The sequence below is a fragment of the Seriola dumerili genome, unplaced genomic scaffold (assembly GCF_002260705.1).
Source record: "Seriola dumerili isolate Sdu_G_001 unplaced genomic scaffold, Sdu_1.0 BDQW01000859.1, whole genome shotgun sequence".
NCBI classification, from domain to species: Eukaryota; Metazoa; Chordata; class Actinopteri; order Carangiformes; family Carangidae; genus Seriola; species Seriola dumerili.
In genome coordinates, this window is record NW_019175114.1 from 1,094,054 (window position 1) to 1,116,857 (window position 22,804).

Below are 22,804 nucleotides of genomic sequence, written 5' to 3' on the forward strand. Positions count from 1 at the left end.
CCGGTTAATTCATTAACGGGGCAAATCGGAGGCATGCCTCTCTTCAGCCAATCGCTACCTCATATCTATGTGGAGAACATATTAATTTTAAGTGGGTGCGCAAAAAGGAATGAATACTCTCGGCATCAAACCTCTCAGAAAATAGGCAAAACTGGTAGCATTAATAACTTTAACCCTTTGCTTCCTGCAAAAAATAAAATCGAACCTTGATAAACGTGGGGGAAAATCTGACAAATCTCACGGTCTGTGGGGGAAAATTGAACTGTTGTAAAGCAGCGATAGTTGCCCGCAGCAGTTCGGCTATGTTGACATGAATGTATGGCCAATCGCGGATACCGTCCTCCACTTTCAGACAAGAATGATTGAATACGAAGGGCACTTTTGCTTTTCTTTTAGAAGTTACTTTTTTGGGCTTTGTCTGTGCCATTTATTCTGTAACAGATGAATAGTAGAAGATTACAGGAACATGGAGGAGGCAGAGAGAGAGGGAATGCACATCGCAGGAAGGGCCGTACCATGAGAGCCGTGGAGTCCGACCCGGGGGCTCAGCTGTCAACGCGAGGACTGTATGCCTCTCACATATATGGGGCGCCTACGCGCCTGCGGTAAACGTCAAACATCAACTTTAACATCAAGATTAATCTGAGCACAGAAATAAAACATGGAGTCTGACCTAAGAGTCTCCAGTCGACGCAGTCTGGATCTTCAGACGACATATACGCCACAGCTGCTTTCAATCCATGGACCATCCTGCAGCCTGGTTTGTTGCTCATGGTCCCACGATTCTCTCAGGTTGCGGAGGGGTTTGGCAACTTCAGAAGTGAGGCAGAGAAAACAAGCTGATCTCTGACAAACTAGAGTTCTTCCATGCTCAATATAGAAAAGAAAGATGTAAATCTAAGTCATTGCATAACTTGATGCAGATGCTGTCCAGAAGAAAAGTGAGAAGTTGTTTGTCAGGCATGTTTTCAGTCGTTTCTTTAGTGTGAATTCTTCAATTTGAGCCACAAGTGAGGTCAGCAGTTCACCACCACCTCAGTCTGGAACAAATACATATTTCATGTTTCCCTACAGGTGACTTTCCCTTTCATTCGACTCTGAAACGAATGTTCCATACAGTTTATTTGTGTGTTGTCAGTTCCTAATCTCACTGTCATGCTCAGTTTTAAACTGAGGTCAGTCTCTGCACAGGCGGCTGTCGCACCTTACTCTGCTCAGCTGCAGGGAAACGCTCTGTCCTGGTACAATCCATGGGACAATAAAAGGGTTTCAGAGGGAAGCGGGTCACGTCACGCTGTGTCTGAAAAGCCCATTAGGTGCTGGCTCTCAAACAATCCGCTCATCCAAACCGACTTTTCACAGAGGAACACAGCACTACTCATGGTCCTCAAGCTTCACACTCACCAAGTCTGGCTCCATCAGCTGAGCTAGTTGTTGAGAAGATCAGCAGGGACAGAGATTTCTCCAATTTATTAGTCAGGACATTAGAATTAGCTGTAGATCCTCACATACAGAGAACTGACCTCAGAGTCTCCAGGCCCCAGTCTGGACTCTCCAACAAGCTCACGCAGCTGCTTCACATCTGCGATCTGCAGGATTGTTGTCACTCAGGTCCAGTTTCTCTCACGGTCGAGGAGGGTTGCGACATTCAAGCAGCTGAGGCCAGAGAAAGAAACAAGCTTGACTCTGATCAAACAGCAGCTCTCAACCTGAACAAAGAGGATAAAGATGAGATAAAAGTCATTTATAATTCAATCAGAATTATGCCTAAATCAATGATCTTCCTCTGGGCTAAGAGTGTGTACAGCCTATGCCACACATCATTCAACATCAGCACAAAATTTCCCAGCGTTGCCGTCCACCGCCATTAAAATGAGCCGTTGTGTTAATATTATAATATACTCTGTCATTCTTACAACTATAAGTAATCCGTATGACACAGTAGTGACATACAAGGTAATTTTTTCAACAGCGTCTGCCTATATGGGTTTGTATGTAGCCTTCAAGTGTTGTTATGCTGAGTTCTCACGACGGTAATCAACCCAGCAATCCAGACAAGTGTTCTTGTTCCTCCAGAAGCTGCAGGACGCTTCTGGATGGTCTGCATGTCACACTGTTCTGCTGCACACAGAGGGAAATAACATTCATGAGTGAAGTGAGAAAACAAGGCTTCCACAGAGCAGTCTTCCTGACGTCTATACACAACAGAAACAACGCGCAGAGAAAATCATGTTCCAACGCAAGAATTACATCACAGAAGAAGAGCTCAGAAAGACTGAAGTGTGAACAATGTTTCACTGTCACAGGAACACGATCCTTAAGTGGAGGAGCGACCGCTGAACTCACTACCAGCTCCCCACTCGATCTCAGTCAGCTGCGGAGGTGTGAAGGAATTAGCGCTCAGAGCCAAGCAAATATATCCACCATCAAAAAAACATGGAATTACATGGGGCGTACTCTTAGACTGAAAGACCACTCGAGGCAGATGGTAGTTAGTGTTTCAGTACGCAATGGTAAAGATGGAAGATCTAACACACAGTGACATGACCTCAGAGGTCTCCCACGTCTGACAGTCTGGCACTCTCCAGAAAACCACACAGCTGCTTCAGCACCTGGATCCTGCCCCAGAGACGTTTTCCTTACAGGTACGCAGTTCTTCAGGTGGGAGGGGCTTGCGCGATCCCTTCAGAGCTGGGCCGAGACGGCGAATGCATACCCACAGCATGCGGTTACGATACTTGACAACCTGCAGCGGACATCAACCTGAATTAAAGAATAAAAGACTGTACGAGGTTTTAGAGACAAAGGTGAAGGCCCCCCCCCCCTCGCACATCTCCCATGCCCACCCCCCCCCACCACACCCCGACACACCCACGCCAAATCAGCCATCGCCCGGAAACAGAACGGCGCACAACATATTCTGCATTACACTTCGATCGCCATGCCACATATGACCAACAGGTGTTACGTAATGGTCCCGGTTCACACGACACCAGCTGGAAGGTAGGACTTTTCAGTCGATGAATATAAATACCCTCCTGTTGTCATCGTGCTCCACAGGGTCAATAGATCAACAACGAACATCGATTAACCATCCAGATGTAATTCAACTACGACGCACACTCACGAAAATAAAACATGGCGAGTTGGACCCTTTCAGATCTCCAGTCGACAGTCTGGGTCTACGCAAGAACATACCACAGCGTGCTTACATGCTGGATCCTTCAGCTTGTTGTCACTCAGGTCCAAGTTCTCTTCAGGGGAGCGCTGGCTTCAGAGCTGAGGCCAGAGAAGAACCAGGTGTTCTTCTGACAAACTGCAGACCACTCAACCTGAATAAAGAATAAAAGATGGAGACTAAATCATGTGATCACATCAATCCAGATATTCCTAATCAAATAGATCTTCTACTCATAAAGAAGCAGAGTGACTCTTTGTCCTTTCTGTTGTGTGGCAACATCATCATCCCTGCTCACATCTACTTCCATCCCATCACATCTCGCTTCCAGAACAACATTACACACTCATGCAACGACACATTTCATCAACGCTGCTCGTGCTGACCTCAGTAACATCTGTCAATATTACCAATCAATATTGACGATCGGACGTGTTTGGACTAAAGATCAGTTCAATTATCTAACGTATCACATGACCTTCAATTCTTCCTGTGTCTGGTGTCTCACGCTCAGGCTTCGTTCATCTAAACAACGTTAAAGGAGATTTGTGGTTTTGTGTCTTGAACAGTCAACATTGTGCATGACGAGGTTGTGACAGCGATCCTCTCCTGCTCCACACTGACTGTAATCTCTTGCCTAACCAGGCTTACTGTCACACACTGACCTTGATGAGTTCATGTGAACTAATGAAGCTCAAGCAGTCTTGAGTCACCAACCACGATATCAGGTCCTGGTCCACACGAGAGTGCCCTTTTTAGTACATAAAGATTCCATAACCTGTGAGTTCCTGGTCGCCTCCATGACCTGGACATCACTATTATTAGCAGCCAGATTACACTAATATTCAACCATACATGAATCACTTCTCCCCCCCGCCCCCCCAGCATTCATTCAGTCCTCACTTCAGTCTTCACTGATGCGAACAAATGAACCGACCAGAGCTGTAAAACCGTCAAACATATTCCCGTCAATGACTCGACTTCTGCGCCTCTAAAATAAACCCTGCTCCTTGTCTTATATGGTCTGAATTCTGAACTTGAGTCAATGAGATGAATCTATCTACAAACCCACAACAGCTCCAGTCAGTGAAACTTGACCTCAAGAGAGTCTCCAGTCCACAAGTTATGGGACTTCCAGTCCAGCAGACCAGGATCCTCACTCACTGCATCTAACATGCCTGACAAAGAGCAGCCCTGTCTGACTCCCCTCTGGACTCTGAATGGAGCTCAAACCACCATTAATCTTAAGTACACTTTCAATGTCATTGTACAAGACCTGGATCTTGGCTATGAGACCAGAGCTGAACCCAAAAGCCTGCAATGTCCGCCACAAGTACTGGTGCTCAACTCGGTCAAAAGCCTTTTCTTGATCTAGAGAAATCAGACCAAGCTCACAGCCCAAAGAACCAGAGAGGTTCAAAATGTCCCCAATCAGAGTAATGTTGTCAGATATCAACCTGCCGGGTACACAGTATGTCTGGTCTACGTGAATGACCTGCTCCATCACTTTTCTCAGGCGAACTGCCAATACTTTGGACAACAGTTTATAGTCCGTGCAAAGTAAAGAAACAGGACGCCAGTTCTTAATGTCCTGCAGGTCTCCTTTCTTTGGGAGGAGGGTGAGCACAGCTCTCCTGCAGCTCAGAGGCAACCTCCCTGTTCTCAGACTGTCCTGGAGAACCAACAACAGGTCCTCGCCAATGACAGACCAGAAAGTCTTATAAAAGTCTGAAGGAAGACCGTCAATCCCGGGAGCCTTCCCGCTCTGCAGGCTCTGCAGGGCCTCCTGCAGCTCCTGAGCAGAGAGCTGCGCCTCCAGCTCTGCATTATCCCCCTCAGAGACCTTAGGAAGGCCCGCATAGAAGGACAGCGCCACCTCTGGTTCTTCTTGGAACTCCGCCTTGTAAAGCTCCTGGTAAAATCCAACAGCACACTGACGAATCTGAGCTAGCTAAATAGTTGAAGATAGTGAAAGATAGAGACAGTGAAAGATATATATAGTGTAAGATAGATATAGTGTAAGATAGATAGTGGAAGACGGAGATAGCGGAGGATGGAGACAGTGGAAGATGGAGACTGAGGAGCCACAGGACAGGAGAAGACAAAAGGGAGGCCACTATTGTATCGCTGGATGTAAAAAAGAGTTTTACAGAGTTAAAGCCAAGGACAAAACTGTCCATTTTCATAAACTGCCGCTGAAACGAAGAGCAGTCCTGCTGCGCTGGTTGGCGGCACTGAAGAGAGAGAGCCCACCGATGGGCACTGACTCCAGGGTTTGCAGTGAACATTTTTTGGATGAAGATTACCTAGAGGACAAGATCTTTGAGTCGGGCAAACTAGTTGTTCGCCGGCCCAACAGCCTAAAGCCTGAAGTTGCTCCGTCTGTTTTCAATTTCACCGCCTATAATATGTACTCTACTGACCGGCCTACATACTCTGACAACAGCAGTGCAGAGGCATCAGTCCTCCGTAGGGAAAGGGCGCTAAACCGCGCTAGCCAGGCAGGGAAGAGACAGGTAGCAACCCACATAAGTCGGCAGGTACTGGTATCTGTTTGAGATGAACATCATCATTGACTGCAATAAAGTTCCACAAAGTCTCTGTGAGAGTCTCTCTAGCTCTCACTGAACACTTCTTTCACTCCAAACAGCAGCACTCATGAACACCTGATGTCCCCTCACCCTGACACACAGTCCGACGCACGTCACCTAGCCTAAAGATTTCCATAGCATCTCTGCAGCATCAACTGATGAGAGTTGGGCTGTACAATATAGCAGCCCAAATGACTGTCAGAAATTAAAACCACAACCATTAAAAATACTCGGGCCTGAAAGTATTCACCTAAAACTCACGTCATTCCACACCATACATGGTACATGCCTCAGCAAGAGGTCACAGCTGATACAAACTTCCTAAGAAATATTTCTTACGTAACTCCGTTTCCAATAGTCGGTAACTTCAGACACTCCAGACATTATACTCCAAACGTTATAATCCACAGACGTTATCCAAAGTTCCGTTATCTTCCTCACCATTATCTTGTTTCTTCTTGCAATGCGTGCAATAAAGTTTTTTTGCTAGCTTTTCCTTCACATGGCCCGACTGCCGAAAAGCCGTCACACATGTGTAGTGGCAAATTTAAAAAAAAATATCGTACCCACCACGAACCAACATAAACGCACAATAATTAACTTTTGGAGCAATTCTTACTTTTTTCAACCTAAAGTGTCTGACCGTCCACCCAGGAAACCGCTGGAGACCTGACTTGTTTTGTTTTTTTTTAACCACAACGGAATTGGCTCACAACAAAATAAGTATTTTTGACCGATGTCCGCTCTGCCTGCTCGCTACTGCACTGGTTTTATTCATGACCAACCATAACAATAATAAATCAGCAATATGAACCAATAGTAGCGACAGTAGGCAGAATAATATATTTATGCATAAGGAAATGTTTCGCCTTTTACTGAAATTTACGTATTTTAGATACTATTCAAATTGCACTGGAGCCCTCTTTTGGTCCTGGACTGCAATAACGCCACTTCATGACAGATGACTATAAAAACTAGTTCTAGTAACTATGTACCTATGGATGGGTTAGGGTTAGACAGAGAGATAGATAACGTTATTAATCCCGAGAGGAAATTAAAAATTAAAAGCAGCCACTTGACATAAATCACTACTAGATATAACCATAATATACTATTTACTGATTATACACTGTTCAATGGTGTTAATATACTATAATATACTATAATACACTGTATATTAGTGCAAGGCAGGTGGAAAAATAGGCACTAGAGAGAAAAGATGTCAGGTCAGTGACAAAAACACAGTAGTGACATTTGTTTCTGGCTTCTACAAGAAATGTGATATTAACATCATAATTTTGTTCAACATCTCCAACACCAAATAAAAGTAATTTTAGTCATTCAACCAGCACTACAGCCACAACTGGTATGAACATTGAACCAAAAACTATTACCCCCAACCACCACTGCAACAAAATACAGGAAACATTGGGTAGTTTTCTATGCATGGTTATTGTAAGAATAACACAACAAAAAGTGTTTAGGTATATGATACTTTAATTCAGTAGTCAGGATGTAAGTACAAAGTCTTTCATGCTGTCAACATCATTGTGTACCTAAAAACAAATTTGTGTTTACAGGTTAGGCAGACATGCATGCAACTAGTGGCCAGCAGTAAACTCCCAGAGGCTGACATCAGTGAGGAGATAGAGCAGGAGACAGGCAGAGTCCACACCCTGACAGTCAGTGTCAGCACCCAGACTGATGCTTTTGAAAAGGATACAGAAGAGGGAGGCAATAAACAATACATTTGCACAGGCACTTTGACAGATGACATACTTACTTACCGAGTAATAAACGATGACCATTCATACAGTACATCTGTGGAAGGCATGTCCCCAGCTAGGGCACCATCATCTCAGCAAGATCTCGACCTTAGCAGTGAGGGATGTGAAGAGTCTGAGGAAGAAAGCTTAATGGAAGAGGGTCAAGATAATGCCAGTGATGATGAGTTTGAGTTGAGTAGTGAGGGAAGCATCAGTGATGAGGCTCAAAGTGTCAGTGATGTTGAGGATGAGGAACTAAATGTTTCACAAGAGCGAAAAAGTATTGTGTCGAGAAGAGAATTGTTGAAGCTCTTTCGTGTGTGCCATCAGGAAGATTGTGGCAAATGTTTAGTGAGGCCACCAACAGTGATCAAAAGTGGATTTGGATTTAGGATTAAGACAGAATGCATTGATGGCCATGATTATATGTGGCATTCCCAGCCTTTAGTTAGAGGAAAAATGGAATGCAATGTTTCTGTCCCTGCTGCTGTATTTGTCACTGGAAACAAGTGCAGTCCATTCATGGAGGTGTGTGACACCATTGGTCTGGAAACCATCTCAAAAAGACAGTGGTGCAACAGAAGGCCTATGTCATCCCAGAGGTCAGCAGTGCCAGGACAGTACACAATGAGGCTGTACTGAGTGCCTTATGCGATGAGCCGCTAATCGTGTCAGGAGACTCCAGATATGATAGCCCGGGTCACAATGCTTCATATGGAACCTACTCACTCATGTTTTGCATCACACTGGCTCGTTCACCAGTAGCGGTATGTAACCTAGACTGCTATATGTGAACCTGTGAACCCCTGAACTAATGTTAGGTACCGTCATTGTTTTTGGTAACAGCTGTTAGCGTCAACTAGCTAACTAGGGTTTAGCTAGTAATTAGTACTGGGGCAGCGACATTAAACAAAAAACTTGTTGGTCAGAAAACAACTATGTAAACAAACTGCACATGGAAAAAATAGTTTGCACCATGTAGCGTGTATTTGTTTTATTTAACTTTATTGCATATTCACCGGCGGTTACAGCTAGCTCGACTTACCTGCTATTGACAGGGCGCTCCAGTGATTCCGCTCGGACATCTTTCAGTGACAGCATTGTCACCTCCAACACGTCCACCTCCCGGCATAGTATGCTGAATGTACACTCCACGGTGATGCAGGAATGACCACGCAAAACGTGCTCCAGACCAGCCTCCTGACAGCATGGACTCTGACACGGTGGGCATCGGCGGACAACCGCCACACCGACACCAGGTAGTGTTGCCGACCCGCTCTTCACCCCAAACGACCGGCTCCTAGACTTCTTCCACCGGCAACGCTATCACTGCTCGGTTCCCCCGCCGTATGGGCTCAAACGCAAACGCAATCGGACTAATCACGGCCTCAACAGTCCTTTCAACTTTGGCGCCCTCCATTTCCAGTTTAACTCGGTTCAGAAATGCTTCACTGTCTTCACTGGCCAACGCACCCAACCAACCCCGTTACGTAGGCAATGACGTCACACCAAAATGGCTGCTCGCTAGTTAGCTAGCAATTAGAAATTACGAAAATAAATTAGTCATATTTGTGGTTTTCACAATTTTTAATATCAGATTTTAGGCAAGGTGGTTTTTCTAATAAATTTCCTCACTACCAGTGCCAAAAACATGCATGTTTCATTTCCGCTTTAAAGTGCCAGTACGCACTTTTACATTTCACATCTTTTATAAAAATGGAAAACTGTACAATGGAATGATCAGATATACCGACTGGACTGATAGAGCAACTTTTAAAAACATTAATGTGATGTTCAAAACAATAAAGGCGATCAAGTCTGGCCAGAGATAAAGAGTTATCTTTGGAGTGAAGCCAGGTGTATTGCCTCTGACTTTTATGAAAATGTCTCCAAACGTCACACAGTTCAAAAGTTTCCAGCAGCTTAATGAGCCGACTGTTAGAAGCAGCGTGTGGTTCCTGTCCAGTGAAGGGTTTTCTGTGCAGTTGAAGTCACCAGCCAGAAACAGATGCTCTTCACTACTACAGTCACTAACAACATCTTTTAACGTGTCCAAAAACAACAGTCTTTCTGAACCCACACTGGGAACATACACATTTATAAAAACCATTTTGACTTTCTCAAAGTCAGCATATACTTTCAGCAGCCGACCTGGAATGATTTCATGAACAGTGCAGGAAGAAGGTAGGAAATCTCTAGAGAAGAGAATACCAACTCCCCCACTGTTACTGCTCTTATGACTGAAGACACCCCCCCACTCCATTCCCTCTTCCAGTCACATTCATTATCAGCAGTGCTGTGAGTTTCCTGCAGGAACATTACATTGATCTTCTTGATTTTAATCAGACTGATCAGAGAGGCTCTTTTAACATCTTCTCCAGCTCCATTAATGTTTAAAGAACCAAGTTTAAAGTCACATGTTTAATATAAAGCAACATCGTGACAAAAACAAAAGAACTAAATAAAAGAAAAGAACATTAAACTTATTCATTATTAGCAATTTGAGCTGGAACCTTCAGCAACAGTTTCTTCAGTCTAAAGATCTCTGGATCAGTGAAAGACGGCTGCCCGACTCTCCCTGCGTTCTTCAAGAACAACCTGACAGAGTCATGGAAGAGCTGCAGGTCAGGAAAATACTCCTCAACCTTCACCCTCAGCCCCTTCGTTTCTTTGAGGAAGGTTCTGACTCTTGTGGCATCCTGTTCGTGACGCCTGAGTCTGTTGTTTCTTCCATAGCGATGATGTGATGATGATGAAGGAATCTCTGCAGACACCGGCTCAGTTGTATATAAAAAAGTTTATTAGAGAAAGGCACAGCATCTTTTCACAAGCATCAAAACAGCCTGTGAGAGGACCCAAAGCCAAAAAGGATCTTCTCTCGTTTTTCCCCAAAACCATACAATTTATAGGCTGAATGACCTCTAGTTACATATTCATGACATAGCTAATTCCTGATAACCTATAGAGGCACAGAGCCAACATTTATGTCCAAACATGGTCATTCTATATGAAGTTAAAAGATACCATAAATTCTGTTATGAAAAACAAAAGTCAGCTTTTAGGAATGTCTGAAAAACAGAAAAGGAAGGGGTGCTCACCCTCTTCTGGCACCTGACCTTTCTCTAGGGTATCCTCCTCTCTGTGTGTCTCTGTATGTGTCTGTGTGTGTCTCTGTGTCTCTCTGTGTGTGTCTCTCTGTGTGATTCTCTGTGTGTCTCTGTGTCTCCCTGTGTGTCTCTGTGAGGTTTGGACCGTCAGCTCTAACAGGAGTCTCTGCTGCAGACGCAGCAGCCTGACGGACACTCGCTCTCTCGGGACATGAGCGGATCAAATGTTCCTCTGCTCCACATCCAAAACATTTTAACATGTCAGAAGTGACGTGAACAGTGTAATCAAAATCATCAATACGGTACCTAAAAACTAAATTCAGTTTCTCGTTATTATTTTTGAGGATCATGAACACCTGTCTTCTGAAGGACATGACGTGTTTGAGGTGCGGAGGTTTGCAGCTGAGAGCGATCAGTCTGATCGGCGACACTAACTGTCCGTGTCGGCTCAGCTCCTTCTCCAGCATCTCATTCCTAAGAAACGGAGGCACATTGGAGATAATGACTCTTTTAGCGGGACTGACCAGAGACAACACCGGAGTCAGTGTTCCCTTTATCACCACTCCACTTTCCACCAGCTCCTTCACTTTGTTGATGCTGTCCAGAAAAATAACCACAGCACTGTTCATTCTGGAGGCAGATTTAACACTGCCGTACCCCACAACTGCCCCCACAGCCAGGCTGCACTCCTCCACCGACACACTGACAGCCGGAGAAAGCTTCACGGGGTGCCGGCGAGTCAGCTTCTCCAACCCGGAGACGCCTCGCGCCGCCATGCTCGGCCGCGGCAGCAGCCGCCAAACAAAAACACAAATACTCCCACAAACACACAACTCACACAACTTTGATCACAGACAAAACAAGCACAAAGTCATCAACAATCACACAGTGGAAGAAAAATCCTTCTTACACACTTTCACAAACGCTCTCTGCAACACCACGCTCCTCTCACACCGCCATTCACTCAGAGAGAGAGAGACCTTCACCTTTGTCTCTAAACTCTCATCTTTTATTCTTTATTCAGGTTGAGTTGCTGCAGTTTGTCAGAGATCAGCTGTTCTGCTCTGACCTCAGCTCTGAAGTCCAACCCCTCCCACCTGAGACACCTGGAGCTGAGAGGAGACGACCTGCAGGATCCAGATGTGAAGCAGCTGTGTGGTTTTCTGGAGAGTCCAGACTGTGGACTGGAGACTCTGAGGTCAGACTCCATGTTTTATTTCTGTGCTCAGATTAATCTGATGTTAAAGTTGTGTTGACTCTAACCTGCAGACAGGTTCATATTCATGAGCTAAAATCCTCTTCAGCTTTTTAACATTTACACTGTTCAATGTCTGAAAGTTAATGAGGCTCTCTGGATTGGGGGGGGTGAGTGAAAGAGAGGGAGGGGGAGAAAGAGTGGGAGTGAGGGAGAGAGGGGGGGAGACATGGTGAGAGGGGGCAAGATGGGGGAAGAGGAAGGGGTGACCGGGACGGATGGGAGGGTCCGTCCTGGGTAAGGCCCGGCCGGAGCTCAGCAAGGCCAACATGGTGATGAAGACGGAGAACTGCAGTTTGACTCGGTTCATTTTGGATCTGATCTGTGAGGGAAAGCAAACGCAAACATCGGAAAAATTAAGGTCCAAATAAGNCACCCCCTGACATCATCATTGCATCATCATAATCACTTCAGCAATATCACGTCAACATAAACAGCAGTATTTCATCATGATTTGATATGTAGGTGGCAGAATGATTATAAATGACTCACATGAATATGATAAATATGATATGGTATAGGTAGGTAAAACACAAATTAGTGTATTGGCTTCAACAGGGGAGTTAGTGAGAGAGAGAGACCTTCACCTTTGTCTCTAAACTGTCATCTTTTATTCTTTATCCAGGTTGGTTCGCTGCAGGTTGTCAGAGATCAGCTGTTCTGCTCTGGCCTCAGCTCTGAAGTCCAACCCCTCCCACCTGAGAGAACTGGACCTGAGTCAGAACTACCTGAAGGATCCAGATGTGAAGCAGCTGTGGTATTTTCTGGAGAGTCCAGACTGTCGACTGGAGACTCTGAGGTCAGACTCCATGTTTTATTTCTGTGCTCAGATTAATCTGATGTTAAAGTTGTGTTGACTCTAACCTGCAGACAGGTTCATATTCATGAGCTAAAATCCTCTTCAGCTTTTTAACATTTACACTGTTCAATGGCTGAAAGGTAATGAAGCTCTCTGGGCTCGTGGGCGGGGGGGGGCCTTTACCTTTGTCTCTAAACTCTCATCTTTTCTTCTTTATTCAGGTTGTTTCGCTGCAGGTTGACAGAGATCAGCTGTTCTTCTCTGGCCTCAGCTCTGAAGTCCAACCCCTCCCACCTGAGAGAACTGGACCTGAGTGAAAACGACCTGCAGGATCCAGATGTGAAGCAGCTGCGTGATCTTGTGGAGAGTCCAGACTGTCGACTGGAGACTCTGAGGTCAGTAAAAGGGGCGGAGTCAGTCCTTGCTGCTTCCATCAGTATTGTACTAAACACAGTATCAGAGCAAAGAGCCAGTGTTTCCTGTAAACCTCCGACCTTCTCAGTAGCTGCTTCCCTCAGTGAAGCTGTGAGAGGAGAACGGTGACAGGCGTCAGGATTGGACAGAAAGACAGTGAGAGAGAACAGTCGGCCAATCAGACATCAGTAATCAGGAACATATCAGGAATACCAAGGCCCAACTCCAATCCAGCCCCTACGCTCTCCCCCACTCTCACTCCGTTGGTGCATTTCTGTGAAGGGTCCGCCATAAACTGGGTTAATCCATTAATCAGTCTTATTGATACAGAATCAGTTAATATCTGAGACTGATCTGGGATCATCACTGCGGGGTTCAATAAAAATAAAGGTGTTACATGGATAGTCAGTCCACTACAGGAAAACAGTAGCAGGCAGGTGAAAATCCAGAAACCAAGAAACAAAGCAGGGTAGCAGACCATGAGCAAAAGGCTGGTAAGCACAAGGAGACTAAACCAATCTGGCAGAGAACAGAAGGGAGTGGGTGCAGTACATAAACAGGTTGAACTGGTGGGAACAGCAGGGACAGGGACAGGTAAGAAGCACCAGATGGGGGTGAGTCCACAAATTACAACTTAAACATAACTCAAACAAAACCTTATTATCTTCCACTCACTCTGTAACTGTTGTGTTTGTTCCTCCAGGTTGGATGGCAGGGTGATTCACGTTTCCAAAGACAAAACAAGTGAGTTCTGCAACACTGTCTCCTTTTCATCAGCTCGTCCAAAATACAATCTGTCATTTATAAACTACATTTTGGTCCCAGCTCTGGAAAACATCTGTGCTCATTTCTTTAGGAACTACAGGCTGTTTGCTTTGATTATTTTATGTCATTTATTATCGGTTATATAGAGATAAATATCAATATTGGAAAAATTAATATTATGATTGATTTAATACAAACTGCCCAGCCCTGGTGTGCATCTGTGTTTTATGAAGGGTCTTACATTTTCGTTTAGTTTTTTATTTCCAACCATACACAACAGCATAGAACCAGATAATAGGAATAAAACTGAGAAGACAGAAGAGTTCAAGACATCAGGCCCATACAACAGATTACAACATATTATTGACTGATGAGCAGGAAAATGAATTTATTGTTGTTGTTGTTACTGTGTTGAGTTTGCATGTTCCTCCTCGTGCCTGAGTGGATTTCCTTCAGGAACGCTGGCTTCCTCCCACAGTCTAAAGGTTTCTCTCAGAGATGTTTTAAAATCCTGTGATGTGATTCAGATTTAGTTTCACGTGGTTTCGTCTCCACTTATTTCCTGATTGAGAAATCTGGATTAGGCCTTTAGCCCCGCCCACCACCTGCTGGCTCCAGGTGGACAGGTGAAAGAGCAGAGAGTATGAAGACGGTTAGAGGAGGAAACATCAGAGAAACTCAGCCACATGTTTGACCCAGACTCAGTTGAGGAGACTGTTGAGATCAGAACCATTAGCTAGTTAGCATCTTTTATGTGCTCAAACAATGAGTCACCTCTGCTGACAAACTGGTAACTACTGTAGAGTACTAAGCCCACAATTTTATAATTGAAAATCCCTGTTAATAGGGGGCACCACTCCTCATTGAGAAGAACTTCATTGATTAATATGATCAGTCTGGAGTTTACTTTTAAAAATCGCGTATCTGTCCTCCACCATGACCATAAAACGTTAAATGAAACAACATGTGGGGCGTCGTGTGGCGTAGTGGTCTAAGCAGGCGCCCCATGTATAGAGACTATAGTCCTCGCTGCAGTCGGCCCCGGTTCGAGTCCCGCATCGGACGGCCTTTACTGCATGTCATTCCCTCTCTCTGCCTCCCCATTTCCTGTCTCTCTCCTGTCCTGTCGAATAAAGGCATAAAAAGCCCACTTAAAAAAAAATGAAACAACATGTAAACATAATGGCACTAATAATGACATAAAGGAACAATACAAATGTGGATTTCATGTTACATCCTTCAAAACTTCAAATTAATCATAATACAAGTGGTTAACTGATCAAAACAACATAATGTTTCCTGAAACTAAGTAAATAAGTAACTAAAATGTGTTTTAGCTACTTAAAAAAATTCCCACAGAAAAAAAGCTAACATCAGTTTCAGTGTCTGCCTTATTTTGAATATTTTCTCTTTATCTTGACGTCAAACAGCCCTTTCATTTGGAACTTCATTTTCTCAACTGTTGAACTACCATATCCCTACGCCCAAGTGCACCTACACTTAGATCTGACTCAAACAGCTGATCTGTGGAGTAATATGGTGAGTGCTGTAGTTGTTTGTGTGTAGGAGTACGGTAGTTCAGCAGTTCATTTCATCAGCTACTGATGAGCGTTGTTCTTTTGCTCCACTTTGCATCTTGGTTGATTATTAGTCAGTGCATTCATCTTGTAGAAGTAGTTCATAGTTCCTGTATTTAGACCCCCGTCGCTGTGTGTTCTTTTTGAGTAGAGGACGGAGATCAACTGAACCAGGAAGACATGGCTTCTGATATTAAGCTGATTGGATTCACAGTGCTAATTTTTTCTTTCCTCTCCAGAGGTGTTGCCCCCCTAAACAAATGTTCATTAATAGTTCTGATAAAATGTTAAACTGTACGACTTTGAGCTGCTGCTTCAGATCTAATGAGGAGAGGACCAGTAAACGCTGAGTTCTGACATGTGCTGTGTGTCTTCTCCTCCCATCAGGGGACTCTGATGTGAAACTGGACCCAAACACAGCAGAGAGGAAGATGGAGGTGTCTGAGGAGGATACCAAGCTGGTCAAGGTGAGAGAACACAACCACTGTACAGGAGATGTGTGTGTATGTATATATACATCTCCTGTAGCTGGGTATGTCTTGACGTGGAGCGTGAGCTGGTGGCAGTACCAACTAGATATAATTTGGCTCACCTCTACACATAGCAGGGGCTCTGTAACCAAACTCCTGGAGAGGGGGTGGACTTGTTTTCCGGAGTTGCCAAGGGTGACAGGCGCCAGGCGGGTGTGGGGATATTCACAAGCCTCTGGTTAAGCACTGCTGTGTTGGAGTTCTCCCCGGGGATTGGGCAGCTGCTCATGGTTTGTGAAGTAACTGCGTTTCATGTTTTTTTTTCTCTGTCTCTCACTTTCACACACACACACACACAGTGTAGTTGATGGACATTAAGTAGTTGAGTGGTTGTTGCCTTGTTCATTTGGACTTCTGCTGTGTTATTCCCTTTCTCTCACACAGTTGTCAATGTGAATAAATTCATTTAGTCTGCAAGTAATTGTAGAACTCTGATTTTCTTTTATATCGTTCCTACTTTTTTACCAGTTTGGACGTGAAATTGGTCTTAAATTTTATTCATTATGGTCTCAAAAAGTCTTAAATTTAACTTGTTGAAACCTGCAGAAACCCTGTGTGTGAAAACTGTTTGTCAGATGTCTACCACTCTAATCGAGCTCTGAGTTTTGATGGCACCTCTTCCATCCCAGGTTTTCTGCTGCACTTGTAATATGTACATACTGTGGAACAAGCACACATACTGTGACTACAGTAACTGTACATGAACTTCTTCTTGTCCTACTTTTCATACCACTGAGCCAGTTTGTGACAGCTGAAACATCATCTCATGATGTCCTGAGTTGATAGTGAAGAGACGGACAGTATGGCAAAGCATGTTGGTCCCCAGTTGGGATTGAGCAGTGGACATGATGAGTGCTTCAGTTCAGTGTGGACTGTGTGAGAGTATTTGTTTGCTTCACTGAACACAAGTTGGTTATTTCTAGTAAAACAACTGATGTTTCTTTCTGAATCACAGACTCCATCAAGCTTCATGCCTGAACTGAGAACGGAATCTGCACAAGTCTCATACAGGTAATCACATGATAAAATCACTTAACGCTGTTTTAAGCAAATATCTCCTTTACATCAAATGAGCAAAAAATTATCGACCAATTTCCAAATGATCATGTCTAGTTTAAGTTTTAGAGAAACTGGTAAATGAGCAGGTGAGAACATTCTTAGACAAAAACTCCATTTCAAAATCTCATCAATCAGGATTTAGAGCTGGGCATGGTACCACAGCTACAGAATGATGATGATCTTGAATGATATTGCTCCTGCACTAGATAGCAGACAGGATTGTGTCACCAATTTTACTGATTTATCTAATGCTTTTGATACTGTCATCCACCATATTCTTTTAAAACACCTTCAGTTCATTGGTTTCTTTCATAGTCTTGCAAATTATCTAAGTGGCACATTTCAAGCTGTTGTGGTTGATGGCTTTAGGTCAGTTAACAAAGGTGTGCCACAGGGTTCCTTTTTAGGCCCACTTTTATTTACTATTTTTATAAATGATTTAGGTGAGAAAGTGATGAACAGCACAATCCAGATGATGATATTGTATACACAATAGCATCATCTGCTGCTCAAAATTTGATTTTGAACAAAACATTGATTGATCTTAAATTAATGCTAAACTCTGATAAACAAAATGTATGTTGTTCCCTAGAAAACTGTAACAGTACCACAGAGGTAAATATTTCCACATTCAATGGAACACAGATCGAATATCTTTTTATAAATACCTTGGGTTCTGGATAGATGAGCTGTGCTTCAAGAAACATATTAATGAAATGACTTTAAACTAAATCACTTAAGTCACTAGCAAAACTGTCATTATAAAAATAAGACACGTGTTCCCCAAAACCACAGAAAGCTAACTGTTCAGTCAACCTTTTTATCAGTCATGGATTATGATGATGATTATGATTTATATGCACTCTCCTGCTTCTACTCTTAAACCTTTAAATGCAGTTCATCATTCTGCCCTTCGATTCATAACTGGGGATAGCTTTAGGACTCATTGTGATCTGTGTCAGGAAGTGGGCTGGCAGTCGTTGGCAGAAAGAGGAGAACATCTACAAAGCACTTATTGGCAAACTTCCTGGGTACCTGACATGTCTTATCAACTATAGCTCAACTTGACACTGCACTAGGTCCCAATCAATGTGTTAGCACTGAGATTCAGACTGTGGCTGAAATTGTCTTTTAAATTTTACGCTCCACACAAGTGAACTAACATGCAAAAAGTATTCAAATGAGATGAGTTAATCCCTTTTAATGGTCTTCCACCTCTTGTATCTGACTCATGGCAGTGTGAATGTGTGTGCTTCAGCTGACTCATTACCTTTACATGCACATATAACATGTACATTATGTTTTGTTGCTGTTATTGTTTTCATACATTAGAGTGTTTATTGCTCATTAGTTCAAATTAATTTTTACATTTGTGGATTGTTGTTTCTCATATTGAATATTTTGTCTCAGGGTGTCCTTGAAAAAGAGAGCTTGCTCTCAATGGCCTTCCCTGTATAAATAAAGATTTGAATGAATGAAGCCACCATCGGGTCGAGCAACATGATTGGTCTGGTGAATTGATATCAGAGAATGTCGTCTGATCTCAGGGTGTTAAATGTAATGTGTTGGAGGACGTATATCTTCCTCTGCAAGACTGCCAACAGCTGCCAGATTATTTATCAGAGGTCATGGTTTGTTTCCCAGCTCTGATAAAGATGAAGCCATGTTTGGAAGGGTGGGCCTGTTGCTCACATCATTTGTTACGCTGATGGTTTCAGAAATGACATTCAGGGCTTGATCATGTGATACATCCCCTCTACCAGTGCTTTGGAGCAGCATCTCAGGATGTGGTCCAGGGTTCCACAGTGTCAACACAGTGGACTATGAATCATATGTTCCTGTGTCCCACACTTCCCAGGCAAGAAACGTGGTCAGATCGGGATATTATACAAAACTTATATATTAACATAAACTTATATACAATTCCTGCAGGCCTGTGGATGATTGCTTGGCCCTGAGAGAGAGCTGCATCATGTTCTTTCCAGATAGAGCAAATCTAGACCTTCTCTTTATAATATTATTTACAGATACCCAACAGTTCCCACCAAGAGCAGCACTCTGCGACAGTGGCAAGGAAAGACTTCCTTTCAAGAGGCAGGAACCTCGAGCAGAACCAGACTCAGGGTGGGCGGAGCCATCTGCCTCGACCAGTTGGGTTGGAGGTCAATCACCTCCGTCTGCAGCTCTGACTCTGAGACTTGACTTGATCAGCTGAGCCGAGGCCCCTCATCTATATTGGGGCTCAGCAGGGTTGTTTGCAGTTGGCTCATCCACCACTTATTCAATGCTAGTTTGTCATGACAGTAAATCAAGCAAAGAGTACCAGACCTCTCAGCCACGCCCTCTACATCCTCTAGATTCTTTATGATCTTGAGATGTTCCCAGATCTGATGGGATGTACATTCTCACCAATGTGTTCTGCCTAAGAGTCTTCTACCGCTCAGAGGTCTCAGAACCAACAGTAACCAGCTTCTGAGCCTGGGAGTGACCTGTGGACGTTAGGTCATTAGTCTGACAGTATGACCTCTCACTGCCACCTGTGAGGAAACACTGAGATATCCCACCCAATATTTAGTCCTAATGATCTTCCATTGAATCTCAGGAATAATCTAAGACTAAATAAGCTTTTAACCTGAGCACAAACAGCATTTCTGTCTCCCTCAATTCTCTAAAGGTGATGTGTATTCACTTCAACAGCCAATACAGTACAGATGAGACATACGAGACTTACTGTGTGGTGTGCTTTGGTATGTGTGCTACAGTTTTGACTCAGACTTGATTTCAAAACTAAATAGAAACTCCAGTTGTTTCTGTTTTCCTACAGTTCGTCTCCCTCGTCCTTTGGTCTTTCATGTCAGGGGTTTACTGGGCTGTGTCCTACAGGTTCAGGTGTCCTGGTCCAGGTGGGTTCCAGTGTACTTTGACTGGACTGGTTTTTGTTGTGGCTCAGGAGGCGGAGCTGCTCTACAGGACTGTCCAATGGGATGAGAGCCTCCTCCAGTCAGCTGGAAAGACGCCAGCAGGGCCGCTGTTCAATATCCAGTGTCCTGAGGAAGCAGTGTGTGAGCTCCACCTCCCACACTGTGAAACAAAGGACGGTAAAGACTTTGCTGTCTTGAATGTTAAAGAAATATTTGGTAAAATCTGAGATATTTGTATTAATGTGCAAAATTGCAAAACAGAAAATTGTAATGGAGTATATCCATAACACTAGATGTACACATCAAGACAGATCACATGTGGAACAGGACAGTGATGATAAATTCAGAGACACCAGGTAAAGGATAGAGGTGAACTTCAGAGTTCACATCAGTAGATTCATTTGATCTGAACTCAAATGGTAAGAAATGATTTGGGTTTGGATTCAACAGATTAACAGCTGTGTGTTTTCACAGCGTTGCGTTATGAAGGCCTGCTGTCTGTTGTCCACATCAGTGATGATGGACTGAGCATCTTGGAGCCACTGAAGGTCACGGACACTCATGTGGTGGTGAAGGTCCCTCACCTCTCTGCCTTTGGCCTGGTCTGGGATACAGTGAAACGGTTTCTGAACATCAAACTGCCAGTAAACGGACAAGTCCTGCTGTTTGTCCGACCTCCAGATCCATGGCCTCCGGTACTGGATGTATTTCTGCTGCAGAACAACATCCCTGTGTCAGAGGTAAAGCTATGTGTCATATGTGCTTAACATCAACCTAAACCTTGATCAAACCTTCCCGTGCTGAGGATTTCTGAACAGCCACACTGTAAACTTTTGGCTCTTTGGACTTAAGGTTTTTTCCGGGTTCTTTAACACATTTGTTTGTTTTTAAAAGTGCTGAAGAAATAAAAATGGACTTGACTCTTTGAGCATTAAAACCTTAATAAAAATGTCCTGGTGCTGAAGGTTGCCGCCCAACAAGGAGATGCTGAAAACATCAAGATCTCTGCTGACTGTAAACTGAGCATCGGTCAAACTTACAGTGTCCACTGTGAACCTGAGGACGTAGAAATACAGCCTGAGGTGAGTCTCACACACTTTAAAGGTTATTAACAAAATGATCATGAATGCAGTTTAGGTTGATTGTTGAAAATTGATTCACAATTAAGAAGTATTACATAAACCTTTACAGCGGGTTTGAAAATAATGTGTTTCTTCTGGTTTTCAGTGTGCAGAGTTTTACTCAAAGTATGGACCAAATTTCCATCCAACATTTGAGGTTTTCCTGACTTCAGACCCAAAGAAAGTGACTGTGATGGTCCAAGACAAGAAGAAGACAGAAGTCTGGAAACGTAGTTTTTATCTGCCAGGTAAAGGCTTCAGCCTCATCTGTAGCCATGTTTTCACCACATTCCACCATTAACTGAACAAAAACCTCTACTGGATTTTAAGTTAATGTTCTGTTAGTGCCGCATCCTGGAGGGGTTATATTTAAGAACTTGATTAACTGTTGATTCACTGTTTAAACCTTAACAAACCAGGGAGACATAAGACTTTTAGGTCGTTGAGCTGCTCCAGGTATGTGGAAGGGTTTCACTGATACAGCAGTACAGGTGTATTGTATGTACAGGTGAGTTCTGTCACTTCCTGAAGCTTGCACATTAAGTGGACTAGGTCAGACTTAAAGGCCTCGCTACACTGAGTGATCTTGGGCTGCCTGAGATCTAAGTTGACAGTTGTTAAATAAAATCTGTGGTGCTCATTTCAAAACTTGGTCCTGGATCACACTTAGAGACACCTCCACTGATGGCCAGTTTGGAGCTTTGTCAACCAAAGAAAACGTGCAGCAAGATTCAGACAGAGTCATAAATCTGGGACCAAGTTCACAGTGAGACGCTGAATAAAGCAAAGTGACCCAGAATACACAGAATCAGAAGCTGACAACCTACCACTGATCACACAGTCTGACACAAACTGAGAACAATATTAATATCTGTGTGACATGAAATAAACTGCCGCACAGTGTAAAGGCACCTTAAGAGACTGAATCAGATGTCTCCATTGACAGCTTTCATTGTTTTATTTAGAGGAAAAAGGGAATTGGGGAAATATCAGAAATGTCCTCCAGCTGGAGGGGTGTGTTTGATTGACAGCAGCAGGCTGTCAGAGTGTGAGCGTCATGCCATTAAATATAAAAGATACTTTTCTAATATGGTTTCTGAACAAAGGAAAAGTGATTTACAGACAAGAAACATGACACTTCATTTCTTCTATCATTAGATCTTTGTGAAAGTGCTGATTATTAAACAAAAGTTGGCTCCCTGGTTTTCTTCCAGGTCCAAGAAGGGAAACTGTACAGAGGAGCGTCCCAGCAGAGGACAGCGTCCCAGCAGAGGACAGCCTCCCAGCAGAGGACAGGCTGTTCTTAGTTCGGACACAGTTCATCAACAGAGTGTCTGACGCTCTTCTAAACCAGCTTCTGGATAAACTTCTGGAGCGTGGTGTTGTGACTGATGATGAAATGCAGTCAGCCAGAACAAAAACGAGAGCAGAAAAGGCACGAGACGTGATCGACACTGTGCGAAGAAAGGGAACTGAAGCCAGCTCGGTCCTGATCGCTGCTCTCTATGAGGTGGATCAATGCCTCTCCAGAGTGCTCGCATTAAGATGAAGCAAAATCCAGAAACTGTGGAGTCTGAGAAAGAATTTCCTTTCACTGCTACAACGATAACATGCAAATATATTTCCATTGAATCTACTGCATCCACCCTTCATTTCCTGCAGGATGTGAAATGCTGGATGGCAAAAAACCCTATATATATATATATATATATATATATATA

The 22,804-nt window shown here is 43.7% G+C and overlaps 2 protein-coding genes across 2 annotated transcripts in view; both read left to right on the forward strand.

Moving 5' to 3' along the window:
* LOC111237425 overlaps positions 1 to 22,804 on the forward strand; it is a 395,546-nt gene that overhangs the window by 371,299 nt on the left and 1,443 nt on the right. The gene's annotated exons all lie outside the window — the stretch shown is intronic.
* LOC111237411 (caspase recruitment domain-containing protein 8-like) lies at positions 11,810 to 22,776 on the forward strand. Its single transcript, XM_022766499.1, has 11 exons — positions 11,810 to 11,840; positions 12,523 to 12,696; positions 12,918 to 13,091; positions 13,814 to 13,854; positions 15,840 to 15,919; positions 16,938 to 16,993; positions 19,925 to 20,139; positions 20,437 to 20,702; positions 20,928 to 21,044; positions 21,190 to 21,331; positions 22,298 to 22,776. The coding sequence occupies exons 5-11, from the start codon at positions 15,884 to 15,886 to the stop codon at positions 22,630 to 22,632; spliced, it is 1,167 nt and encodes a 388-aa protein (XP_022622220.1). The 5' UTR covers positions 11,810 to 11,840; positions 12,523 to 12,696; positions 12,918 to 13,091; positions 13,814 to 13,854; positions 15,840 to 15,883; the 3' UTR covers positions 22,633 to 22,776.